Consider the following 12,622-nt stretch of genomic DNA (forward strand, 5'->3'; position numbering starts at 1 on the left):
TAGCTGCTCGCAGTGGGTGTTGTACACCCCTCTCACTCAATGGATGAGGAGAAGGAGTAGGAGTAGAAGGCCTGGCCTGTCTTTGCTGCATCCAAACTAGGCACTTAAGCTTCTGGTGATGCTGTCTGTCTGCTTGTCTGTTGCTTCTGTTGCCATTGGTAGCTCCGAGTGCCAGTGTCTCACTCCAATGCAAATTAGCTGCCCCACAGCTCTGATTTTCGGACACTCTTATTGTGACACTGTCCGTGTGTGTGTGTGTGTGTGTCTCCTAAGAGTCTAGAGATTGTTGTCGTCATGACAGCGCCAAGTTGCGCCGGTTGCAACACATGCCGCTGCAACACACAGGAAAACACTAGAACCGAGAATCGCATGCGACTTCTTGTTGCGCTTTAATCGCAATCAATTTTTAATCAAACATCCACTCAAAAACTAAAGCAAACTGCATCTGCAAAGTTGTTCTTAAGCAAAAACACTTCGTGTGTACATTTTTTTGAAAACAAACTGCCAATAAAACTTTTTAAATAAATACAAATATCTCTTAATCACTCTACTAAGATGAATCAAGATATTACAACTATAGTTGGACCGTGGTTATCGCGATTGTCTGGGATGAAATTAAGTTGGTTGCCTTGTCTCAGTTAACCGTTATAACTCTATTTTCCGGAACTATTAAATTTCTTTCTAAAATATCAAAAGTAATTCAAGATTTTTCCGTTTTGATAAGCAAACGTACAGTGTACATACAAACTGATAAAATGTAAGAAAAAGAGAAATACTTGAAAATTTACTCTCGAATTACCGGGATTTTCGGTTTTCCGTGATGGCTGACCGTTCCGGATAATCGAGGTCCAACTGTAAATACATTTTTCTGCTATATTTAACTTTGAAAAATTGTTCAATCAAAGTATAACGAATTTAAGATTCTTTAAAAAAAGAAATTTTAAATATTTAAAGGAGAAGCCACATGTACTTATGTGTATGTATATGTATATGATTTTTGTTATTGAAACTGTTACTAATTCGCCAAATAGTAGTGACTACTTGAAGTCACTTGTTTGTGGCATTTGAGCATCACTGTTTCTTTTTCCTTCGTACAATGTACACAAATGTGTCTCGCCTCACCAAACACACGAATGTGTATGCCATACACACATAATGCATATACATATATCTAAATATGTATGTGTGTATAGCACGACAAAACAAGCGCAATAAGTGTGGTAGAAAGAAAAAATATATATGAAAATTTACCTAATGCTATTTTATAATAAGTTTTTCTTTTACGATTATGACAGTGTATCTTGTTGCCCATTTTTGTGGTTAAGCTTCGCTGAAGACTCAAAAACTATAGAGAAAGAAGAAGTCAAAGAGAAAGGAGAGGGGAAATCAAATTCAATTGATAGACTGCACCATTATAATACTTATATTCTCAATATCTTACTAATACACTATATAATCTATGTATATATATATATATATATACATAAGTGCAAATACATATTTAGTCATGTTGACCAAAGAATTTGTTACTCGGTTGCCACACATTTACTGCCAATTATCTGATAAATACCAAAGAATTTCTGAGATTACTTCAATTTACACTTAATCTGTGAAATCAACGCACACGGAGGTGTTCGTTGATGTACGTAGGGGTGGGATAGTTTAGGGTGTGGATGGTTGCTTGCTTAGACGTCCCGATCCTACAGCAGCAGGCTGCGGCTCATCAGTTGAGTTAAGCCATGCGCAAGAAACAATCTCACGTAGAGTCCAACGTGCAGACGACTCGGGTTCCAGGAGCACAGCCACCGTTGCCTTGGCCTGCGGCGAGATAACATCATGTAGTTTACGGCGGAACGCAAACTTTTTGTTGCGCTGATCTTCCAGCAGCTTGGACAGATTACTATCATCATACGGCATTTTGGCGTTCAGCATAATGAACAATATGACACCCAAGGACCAGGCATCGGCTAACTTTGGATCATAGGGATGGCCACAGACCACCTCGGGAGCAGCATACGCAGCCGATCCGCAATATGTCTCGGACATCATATTACGGCCAGCATCGTCGCGGCAATATCGAGCGAATCCAAAGTCAGCCAACTTGATGTTCAGACGTTTCGATAACAAAATATTCTCACACTTCAGATCACGGTGGGCAATGTCGTGAGAGTGGAGATATTTCAGGGCCTTGGCCATTTGTAGGAACCATATCTTCGCTTGCTTCTCTTCGATCGGTCCATATTTCTTGATGTACGACAAGAGATCACCATTTTCGGCATAACGCATGAATATGAATATTTTTGGGCCTCGCTGAAGAATGCTATGGATTTGTATGATATTGGGATGATCAATCTTGGTCAGAATTTCCAGTTCGCGTGGAAAGAACTTGTGCACAAAGTCTGTCGGCGCCTTAGCCTTGTCAATCACCTTGCATGCCAGATGGACGACACCACGACCAGCATCGTCAGCATAGCCAGCTGTAATCACAGTCGCATATGATCCCTCGCCGATCTTGTGTCCAATATTATAGCCGCGCTGGGCCAGGGCATCAATGTCCGAGCTCCGTGTGCTTAGCTGGCGGCTGCTACCTTGATTGGTACTCAATTTTGACATCTTCTTAGTCGTCGTCGTCTTCGTCTTCTCTGCCACTATCTACCTGTCTGTCTTTCTGTGTGTGTTCGGCGTATGTCTGTTTGTGTGGGTGTGTGTGCGTGTGATTGTGTTTGTGTGTATTTGTTTTCCTATGGATGGTTTGGTCGAAAGGATGTTGTTACCCAACTGCCGTATAATATGGATACGTTAGATTAAATTTAAGCACATAATGGGGATATATATATTTACCCTGCATCGGTTGACTTCACAAACTTGAATTTGATGGGCACTTTCATATAAACTTTACGAAATTTCCTATTTTATTCCAGAAATTTTGACAAAACTTCTAACGTATTGGGGGAAAACTACAATTACACTAAAACATAGGTTTTTGTTTTTGTTAACTAAACTGACTTAAAAATGTCTTTTTGAGCATTGTCTACTACGTTTATAATCGAAATGAATGTTGTATGTTAAAAAAAATGATTTCTAGAGAAAATCTAGAGATAACTACTTTAATACTGAAATTGAAGTATTTTTGAAAAACTGAGTGTAAACATTGATTATAACCAGAGGGCCGGGGCTAACTTCGACCGCGTCAAAGTTTGTATACCCTTGCAACTTTTTTGGTAACTCTTTCCTTACCTATAGCCATTAAAGTAGAAAAACGTTTTATCTAAAAAGGCTAATATTGCGAAAGAACGGCCTACAATCTTAGCATAGGAAAGAACGAAGATATTGATCAAAGTCACTGTTTTCGACCGATCGTTCCTATGGGAGCTATATGATATAGTCACCCGATCTTGATCAAATTTGGCATAGTCGTTTATATGTGTAATTAACTCACTAATATTAAATTTCATGACAATAGCTCAGAAAATAACGAAGTTATTAAGAAAAGTCACAGTTCGTGACTTTGCCTTTTGTATGGGAGCTATATGATATAGTGATCCGATCCGGCTGAATCCGAGATATACAACGCCTGCAGTATATACAAGCCTACATGCAAAATTTCAGCTCTGTAGCTCCAACGGTCTAGGAGGAGTTTGCGTTGATCCAGACGGACGGACAGACGGACGGACGGACGGACGGACGGACATGGCTATATGGCTGATCAAGAATGCTTCCTTCTATGCGTTGCACACTTCTGACCAAAATTAATATACCCTTTTTGCAAGGGTATAAAAATATTCAACTATAATATCATAATTGATTCTGAAATGTTTTCTAGTTTTGTGAGCGTTTTAAATTAGATTTCTTATACAAACATTTAATAAGGAAATTAATTACATTGCCCATTAAAGTCTCTTACATTCAATTGTGTTAAATCATTTGCAATTATTTAAATTTGCAGTCGCTTTAGTTATAAAGACGGTCAATTGTCACAGCACCAATCAAAGCAGCAGCCGCCTTGTTGACGATTCAGAGTTGAGCGCCTCGGAGCGTAGTCGTCGCTTGATACCTTACATGGCCTTTTATTTGCCAGCACCCGAGTTGCCCATCAATCAGCAATATGTGGCCAAGCATTCTTCAGCCGCTGGCTCTGCTCTGCTGCAGGCACCTGCACCAGGTGGACGTATACCCGTGCCTTTGGCCTACATGCCACCGCAGCATCAACATCAACATCCGCCCCATTCACATCCACATCCGCCGCCTCATCATTTACCACACTCGCAGCGGGCGCATTATCAGTCCGAAGCAGGCGACGTGTACCATGCATTGGCTATAGGTGGTAGCCATCATTCTCCTTCTCCATCACCTGTACAGGCAAAGGATCAGCAACCTATTCCACCCGATGTGGGCGCCACTTTTATTGCCTACAAGCCATTGAACCCAACGCATAAGGCAAGTAATTTATTCTCCAAACACATAAAGAAAGACAAATAATCATGAAATTCATAATTTACACACAGCACAAGACTGTGCAGCATTTTCCGCCACTAACACCGCAGGAGCAGCAGCAACACCTCCACCACCACCATCAACAGTCCCACCTACCCCAACAACAGCAGCAACAGTTTGAGCTGCTGTCTCCGCCGTTCCATCGCCAGCGAGCCAAACAATCAAAAATCAATTTAACACCGTTTACACCGCAGAATACGCTGCCAGGACAGTTTATACCCATTATTTATACGCCACTAAGCAATAGCAACAACAATGATCCACCACCGCCGCCCCATAATGGCGGCAATACTATCAATTACAACAACAACAATAGCAACAAGTCGCCGCCGCCGCCGCCACCAACAGAAATTGTTTTTCAAACGTCGCCACATAAAAATTCCCATCAAACACAAATCGTTACGGATTATGCAGCAGCATCAGCTGAAGTCACCTCATCGGCGGAGCAGCAATCATCGGAGGAGCAAGAGGTACCACAACACCAGCCGCAGCAGCAGCCGGTGGTGCCCGAACAACCACCACCAAGGTAAGATTTATTGTGACAGGTCCCACCACTTGGACTCCTCTCTCCTCTCTTCGCCCATTTTCAACGTTCTCTTTCATATGCATGCATTATATCTTTTGTTTTGGTTTTCTTTCATGGATCATATAAATTATACACACATATTTTATAAGCAAACGATGTAGGCGATGTTCACAAACACGCCCACATCCACCGCCCACAATAGTCGTCGTCATTTGCAGCAGTTGCATGTAGAATACAAATTACAAAAAAAAAAAAAAAGGTTGGATGTATTTCGTCAAGCTCCAAAAACCCGAGTCAAGTCTGTGTGCAATTTAATTGGATGACTACTAGAAAAATTTCAGACCATAAAATATAATTATTAACGTTAGGCAGAAAAGACAATCTAGTGCAAATTATCGTAATCCTCAGCTGAAAGAATCGCGAGTCCTTAGCAGTTTCTGATATTATGTTTTCAGTCTTAATTTCGCAAAGTTGTTTAAATATTTGTAATTACCTCGTTTATGCCCGCAATGGTCTACTTCAAAGTAACTTTAATTTGCCCATATTGGAATGTATAATCGTATAGTATATAGAGACAATTTGAACTGAGGCAGCAGCAACACTCACATCAGCACAATGCATGTGCAATACACCCTTGGGCAGAAAAATCAATTGCATTTAATGCATACGGCTCAAACCTACTCAGACTTGGTCTCCGACTCTGACTGACGACGACGACGACGGCGGAGATGATGACGTAAGATCGAATGGCCAATTGCAGTTTGATGTACTGCATGCGGCACTGCCAAAGGGGCAAAAGTGGGCGAATCAGATATACCTCTCTCATTCTATCTCACATATCTCGTATCTCACCCTCTCATTTGGGTATCTTCTCGTCGTAAATGTTCAAATTGCAAATTCATGTCATAAATGGCCGTAGGGCTTGTTGCCTTGCTGGTCAAAAATCTGTCACAATCTCACAATGACCTGATGGTGATGATTTTTACAACAAAAACCGATACTCAAAAAGCATTCTCTTTCCAATCCATTCCCCCATACTACATGCTACATACTACATACAACCAAACCAAACATACAGCGTTGGCTATAATCCAGCGGCATCAGCTTCCCCATCATCTCCTCCCTCTGGTACAAAAACTGCATTGATAATACATCAGAAATTACCAACGAGTGGTTATGGACATGTTACCAAGTATGAGAGTTACTTCAATATGGAGCCACCTGCCTCGTCCTCGTCACAGATGACGCCTCAGGAGAAGTACGTGCTCTACTTACAGCAACGCATGAAACATGAAAAACATCATCATCATCAGCATCAGCATCAGCATCAGAGCTATGACCACCAGCAGCAGCCGCAACAGCATCATCCGTCATCATTGCCAGCGCAAAGCACTACATTAGCTGGCAAGCACACACAGAATCATCATACACCACATTTGCTTTCGCATACATCAGTCGTACACACACAGCAACAGCAGCAGCATAACACACACAAATACAATAACAATGGGCCATATATGCGTCCGGATACGGCCTCTGGTCAACAGGTGTTGCATATTCCATTACGCGCTCTCATGACACATGTAATGACTGACGGTGGACAAGAGTTTATTAAAGATTCAGCCCTTGGGTAAGTTTTTAACATGCAAATCCCCATAACATCCCCGAGTAGGTGAAATGATGATACTTAATATTATGGGATTAACACTTAATTCCGTTTGTAGCTCGCCAGCACCGCCGCAGTTTGTGGACTACCTCATAGATGGACCAACACAATCACTGGAAGAGGATCAACATCATCAACAACAGCAACAGAAGCCCCAACATGCATATATTTTGGTAACAACAACAGCTCCGCGTATTGAACAACATCCATCGAAGCCTCAACTTCATGAAATATCTACACAACATCCTCCACCGACTGCATACAATCGGCAACCGACATTACGCCTGAAACCTGTACAGCAGCATACCTACAAAGCTACCAGGAGACCTATATATGTAACAACCACAACCCAGGCACCACCACTACCACCACCACATGCACCGCCGAGTCACACTGTTGAGATTACACCAAAATATGTCTATGTATCGAGTAAACCACCAATAACCTCAAATGAAGAGGAGTTTGTGCCCAGCCGAGAGTCATCTACCGTGACACCAATTAAACTGAAACCAATCTATAAATATGCCCATGAAAGGCCACCAGTTCTGAGTCCCCACCATCATCAGCAGGTTGATGAAGATCAATTGCCTGACATAAGAACGTCATCTTTGGCCGAAATACTACATAAATTGCAGGCCAGCAACCATCTGCCACACACTCTGACGCCTGATAACATAGATAATTCAATTAAAACATTAATACGCATCCTGCAGAATCTGAAGCAAACCCAAACAATCGTTCCCAATCCTCCCCAGCACCATGAGACTCAATCAAATAAGCACAAAGACTATGACTATGAACATAGCAGTGAGAATCAAGGAGCAATTACTACCACCTCGAATGAGGAGCAAGACAATGACGAGGCTCTCACAAAACTTAAAGGACCAAGTGAGTTATTCACTAATTTACTGAATCTATATAGGGAATTCCTTAAAATAATTTTGTTATAGATAAACATCCCGGACCTAGTACTGGACGCCCTGGTATCGATTATCCAAACTATGCCGAGATTCCACAGACCAGCTTTGAGTGCACTAAGCAACGTTATAAAGGCTTCTTTGGTGATCCAGAAACCAATTGCCAGGTGTGGCATTATTGTGATTTGAATGGGGGAAAGGCCTCGTTTCTGTGTCCCAATGGCACAATATTCAGTCAGGTTAGTATGCAATTTCCATGTGGAAATAAGTATTTTGTTATTAAATAAATTTTACAGATTGCCTTGACCTGTGATTGGTGGTTCAATGTGAAATGTTCGACCACCCCACAACTTTATGTGCTCAATGAACGACTTTATAAGTATATATTGCCCTTTAATCCAAAATTCCCAGAGGATTACAACGGACCCATAGTGGATAAGTAAGTAAAAGACTAGAATACCTAGAATATATTTTTAGACAAATTTTTCTTGAACAGATACTTGGCTATGAAATTCCAAGAGATGGAGGAGAAAATGCGCCTGGAAAAGCAACGTAAAGCATCCAAGCAACAGCCAGAGAAGAGTGGAGGCGAAGCAGCCTCTACTACATCTGCATTGCCCAAGAATCACAAACCCTCGCCCTCAACACATGGCAGTGGCATTAATGCCCAGGTCTATGAACAAAGCTCAGAGAAAAATCTTCTTATCGATGATGAAATCGATGATATTTCTGAACGTGGAACATTCGACACTTATGGTCAGTCAGCTCCAACAACTGTGATGGCGCCTACGAGTAGTACACAGGAGAAGCAATCGTTTGGCTTGAAGCCCATTGTTGTCTCCTCCACAACCCGGCCAGATATTGAATTGGAAATAGAACCAACATCACCCGAGATCGTTAGCAGCAGCGAAGAGGAAGATAAGCTGCAAAGTCTTAGAGACACAAAGGCAGCGGAAAACAACAACAATTCAAAGCTTGAGACCACAAAAGTTAGTGTGGAAAAGCTGGAAGTGATTGAGATTAAAACCGATGGTAATACTGGCCAATTGATGCCCATAACAACGAATAGCGAATAAAATAATGACCATAAGAGAAATTTAGAGAGAGAGAGAGAAAGCTTGCCATATTTGTAATGAGAATTATACATGTTTTCTTCATATTATATTGGTTATCAAACTTAAATTATTTATAGCGAGCAAGTACTGTAAATAGATAATTGTAAGGAGAAACTATATACCTATAGATATAGTTAAATAAAATCTAAATAATAACTGTATATATGTATGTAAAACAAAAACAAATCTTTTCACTCACCAGTTGAGAATTTTGAATATTGGACATGGCAGATTCGATTAGGCCCATGCTAGTTGGAATTTGATCAATATAACGCATATTCTAAGATTACAAAATTGAAAAATATTAGTTATTATTCCAATTAGTTATTCCTAGTTCGTACCAATTTGTGTAGAGGCCACACTCCCTTATGCTTAGCATGATGTACGTTGATACATTGTTCGCAACTGGTGCGTTTGCATGTGCCGCAGTAAATATTTTGCGGTGCATTATGAGTCGGGCAAACTTTTTTGTATGGCATCTCAAAGATCTCATTAGCCACACGAATGGGTTTAGTAGTATTCGATTTCCTGACATTCTGCTGCTGCTGCATTTGGAACTGATGAGCCTGAAGAACGCGACTATGACGATGGACCGTGTCGAAGCAGCGTTTACAATAGCAGGCATTACACTGAGCACAGTCACCCAAATTGCTAACATTGTGGCCACATTCGCTGCATTTTGATTCCATAATAATGTCATCGTCGGCGGTAATTATCATCGACTTGTTCACTGAATCCTGGGTAAAGCGTCGAAAATAGAACAAGCTAGTAACCTCGCCCAAGGCATGATAGTTTAGCTCGTAAAAGTCACGAACATAGACGCCATATTTTGAATTTGAATCCTTCGCATTGATTGTTGAAGGCGCCGGGCTAGAGCATATAGCGCAATTCAAATTCTTGCGATTCTTCAAGATGCAATCCTCACACAAACTGTGACCACAAGGCAACAAAAATGGACGATGACGGACTGCAGAAAAACAAGCACAACAGAATGATAGAGAATACAAGAAATGAAATAAGCGAAGACAACGAGTAAGAAAGCAACAACATTCAATGGCGTCTTTCATTCATCTCACTTGCTCACGCATACAGCAAAACACTCACACACACACACACAGTGGAGTAAAAGTATGCGTAAGTATTTCGGAGCCCTGATTGAGACTCTTTCGGCATAGAATGAAAATACAATACCAATTTTCCAATTGATTTCTACTTATTTACTAAGATTTATTTGTTGCAATTACCTTCATGTGTTTTGCCGGCAGTAGAGGTAAAGTCATTTTTGCATTTCGGGCAGCGCAGCAAAGATTGCAAATTTGATGCCACAAATTTGCGATCAAAATGCTTCACGCCACTTTCATCACTTATCATTATTAAACAAAAACAATAACACTTAACAATAGTTTAATATTCGTGTCAAACGTTAATAAAGTTGTGTTTTTATATTTAAATTCTTGAAAAATAACACACAAATACGAGGAGCTTCCCTAACTTTGTCGAACCAAGCCAAGCGAAGAAAGAGAAAGAGGAATTGCCAAAATTTACCGTAATCCTGTCCAGCAAACATATCGTGAAGCGCTAGTGCATTTTGCGTTTCTTCCCTCCACTGCATTTTGCAACACTACATTTTGGCTTTCCGTTAAACAGAAATTTAAAAAATCCCAAATAAAAAACGGAATTTTATTAAAGACTTACACTAACACAAATCAAATGTTGCACTAAGAGTAATTTATTTACTTTAGACTCAGGTTTAATATTAAGAGCGCCTAACTCTTTTTTTATTGTCATAGGTATACATTTGTGCGCCTATCTCTTACTTTGAGAGGAGAGAATTACCTTCGTTGTGATAACAATTTGAAATTTAATGCAAGTCACTAATAGTTAGCAGAAAAGCTAATCACTTGCTCAAAATTATTTCAAAATATACTCTAACTTTTACGAATACCTTCATTTCTGGTGGCTATTCAAGACTTAATTGCTGGTAATGCTTGTGCCTTGATAAGGGTATAGAAATCTCGATATGTTTTCTTTTGGTAATGATATTTGCTGATAATCATATAGAAAGTCATCCTGATGCTGCTTGTTAACTTGGTCGAGAATGCTTTATAAGCTCCCGAGGCATAACAAAATTTGCAAGTACATTGTTCAGCATGTTCACAGAGACAATATTATTGATCGCCACTTTAGCACTCGTGCTTTTTGTCTGGCAAAAACGAACTAATAACTTTTGGGATCGTGTGGGAGTCAAACATGTTCCGACAAAATTTATTGTTGGAAATGCCCGTGAATTCCTTACGGGAAAAGTTCCATTTTATGAACAAATTTACAAGCTACACACTGCACCGGGCTTTGAGAAGGAACCTTTCATTGGTGTTAATATGCTGCATCGTCCAGGCCTAATTATTCGGGATCTGGAGTTGATCAAAACGGTTATGATTAAGAAATTTAACTGCTTTACGAATCGTGTTATTCAAGCCGATCCACATGTCGATGTCCTGGGCGCAAATAACCTCTTCTTTGCTCGCAATCCCAGCTGGAGAGAACTGAGGACGAAAATTACACCTGTTTTTACCAGTGGAAAAATCAAGCAAATGTATCCGCTACTCGTTGAGGTAAGAAATAAAACCAATTATATTTATGATATATTCAGAATACGTTTTCGACAGGTGGGCAAAGAGTTGGAATCTTATTTGGATCGTTTGCCCAAGGAAGCAGAGCTGCGCGTCAAGGAACTTGCTGGCCGTTTTACAACAGATCTAATAGCCACCTCGGCCATGGGTGTTAAGGCCAATTCGCTGAAGGATGTCAATAGTGAATTTTTCTTAAACAACAGAAATTTCTTCAAGTTTACTTGGGGGCGTGTCTTTGATTCATTCTTTATATTTTTAATTCCATCGCTAGCACCGATTGTACGGGCCAGAGTATTCCCCAAGGAAGTTACCAAATTTTTCCAGCGTATTGTTGGCCATGTTATGGAGGAGCGTGAAAAATCCGGTGTTCACCGCAATGATCTTATTGATATTTTACTGGCAATGCAAAAAGAGGCACTAGCCGATCCCGACCAAAAAAACAAGGCCAAGGATGTTAACTTTTTGGTAGCCCAGGCAGCGGGTTTCCAAACCGGTGGATATGAGACTAGTGCTTCCACCATGACGTTCACTCTCTTCGAGTTGGCCAATAATCTTGAAATTCAAAATCGCCTCCACCAAGAGATTCAAGAATACTATGGGGAGGGGAAGAGCATTAGCTATGAACAGTTACACGAAATGCCATACCTAAGCAAGGTGATCAATGAAACATTGCGTAAATATCCAATTGCTGGACTTGCTGAACGAGAATGCACTCAACCCAGCGAAGGTGAACGCTTCAATTTGAAGCCGTATAACAATTTTGAACTACCAAATGGAATGCCTGTCTATGTATCCTCTCTAGGCATTCATCGTGATCCGCAGGTTAGTTCATTTCCTAAAAAAAAGTCTTCTACTTTACTTTAAATTTTATTTTTTGTAGTACTGGCCCGAGCCGGAAAAGTATGACCCAGAACGTTTCGATCCATCGAATCGTCATAACATAAATATGGATGCCTATATGCCATTCGGAATCGGTCCTCACAATTGCATTGGCATGAGATTGGGTCTTCTACAGGCCAAATTGGGAATAATTCATATGTTGCGCAATCATCGAGTGACTCCGAGTCCTTCGACCATAAAGAGAATTGAATTCAATCCATTGAGTGTTGTTCTTACCTCCAAGGATGAAATCTTATTAAACATTGAACGTATTTAACGTAAGTCAAATATTAAATAAAATTTTTGAATTCCTGAGCATCTTAAGATGAAATTGTTGTTTTAGTACTTACCATAATCATAACTTACTTGGTATACATTACAAATGAATTGAGAAA

The 12,622-nt window shown here is 40.4% G+C and overlaps 4 protein-coding genes across 4 annotated transcripts in view; 2 read left to right on the plus strand and 2 right to left on the minus strand.

The window, feature by feature from the left end:
• The window catches only part of LOC6651351, a 60,511-nt gene extending 50,288 nt beyond the window's left edge, over positions 1 to 10,223 (minus strand). Inside the window, exons 1-3 of the mRNA XM_002073498.4 lie at positions 9,963 to 10,223; positions 9,060 to 9,685; positions 8,918 to 8,998 (exon numbers count right to left, since the gene is read on the minus strand). Of these exons, the coding sequence (XP_002073534.4) occupies positions 8,918 to 8,998; positions 9,060 to 9,685; positions 9,963 to 10,089 (834 nt within the window). The 5' untranslated portion in view covers positions 10,090 to 10,223. The remainder of the gene's footprint in view (positions 1 to 8,917; positions 8,999 to 9,059; positions 9,686 to 9,962) is intronic.
• Positions 1,401 to 3,041, minus strand: LOC6651011 (testis-specific serine/threonine-protein kinase 1). Its single transcript, XM_002073500.4, has 2 exons — positions 2,842 to 3,041; positions 1,401 to 2,778 (listed from the first exon to the last, which is right to left on the minus strand). The coding sequence occupies exon 2, from the start codon at positions 2,611 to 2,613 to the stop codon at positions 1,663 to 1,665; it is 951 nt and encodes a 316-aa protein (XP_002073536.1). The 5' UTR covers positions 2,614 to 2,778; positions 2,842 to 3,041; the 3' UTR covers positions 1,401 to 1,662.
• On the plus strand, positions 2,765 to 8,820 carry LOC6651012 (myb-like protein Q). Its single transcript, XM_023180517.2, has 8 exons — positions 2,765 to 2,783; positions 3,947 to 4,437; positions 4,506 to 5,020; positions 6,099 to 6,650; positions 6,745 to 7,574; positions 7,637 to 7,842; positions 7,900 to 8,042; positions 8,100 to 8,820. The coding sequence occupies exons 1-8, from the start codon at positions 2,765 to 2,767 to the stop codon at positions 8,677 to 8,679; spliced, it is 3,336 nt and encodes a 1,111-aa protein (XP_023036285.1). The 3' UTR covers positions 8,680 to 8,820.
• A 645-nt stretch (positions 10,224 to 10,868) lies between the features above and the next one.
• Positions 10,869 to 12,537, plus strand: LOC6651013 (probable cytochrome P450 6w1). Its single transcript, XM_002073502.2, has 3 exons — positions 10,869 to 11,330; positions 11,385 to 12,170; positions 12,229 to 12,537. The coding sequence occupies exons 1-3, from the start codon at positions 10,869 to 10,871 to the stop codon at positions 12,502 to 12,504; spliced, it is 1,524 nt and encodes a 507-aa protein (XP_002073538.1). The 3' UTR covers positions 12,505 to 12,537.
• The last annotated feature ends 85 nt before the right edge of the window (positions 12,538 to 12,622 follow it).

This window comes from Drosophila willistoni, chromosome 3R (assembly GCF_018902025.1).
Source record: "Drosophila willistoni isolate 14030-0811.24 chromosome 3R, UCI_dwil_1.1, whole genome shotgun sequence".
Lineage (NCBI taxonomy): Eukaryota > Metazoa > Arthropoda > Insecta > Diptera > Drosophilidae > Drosophila > Drosophila willistoni.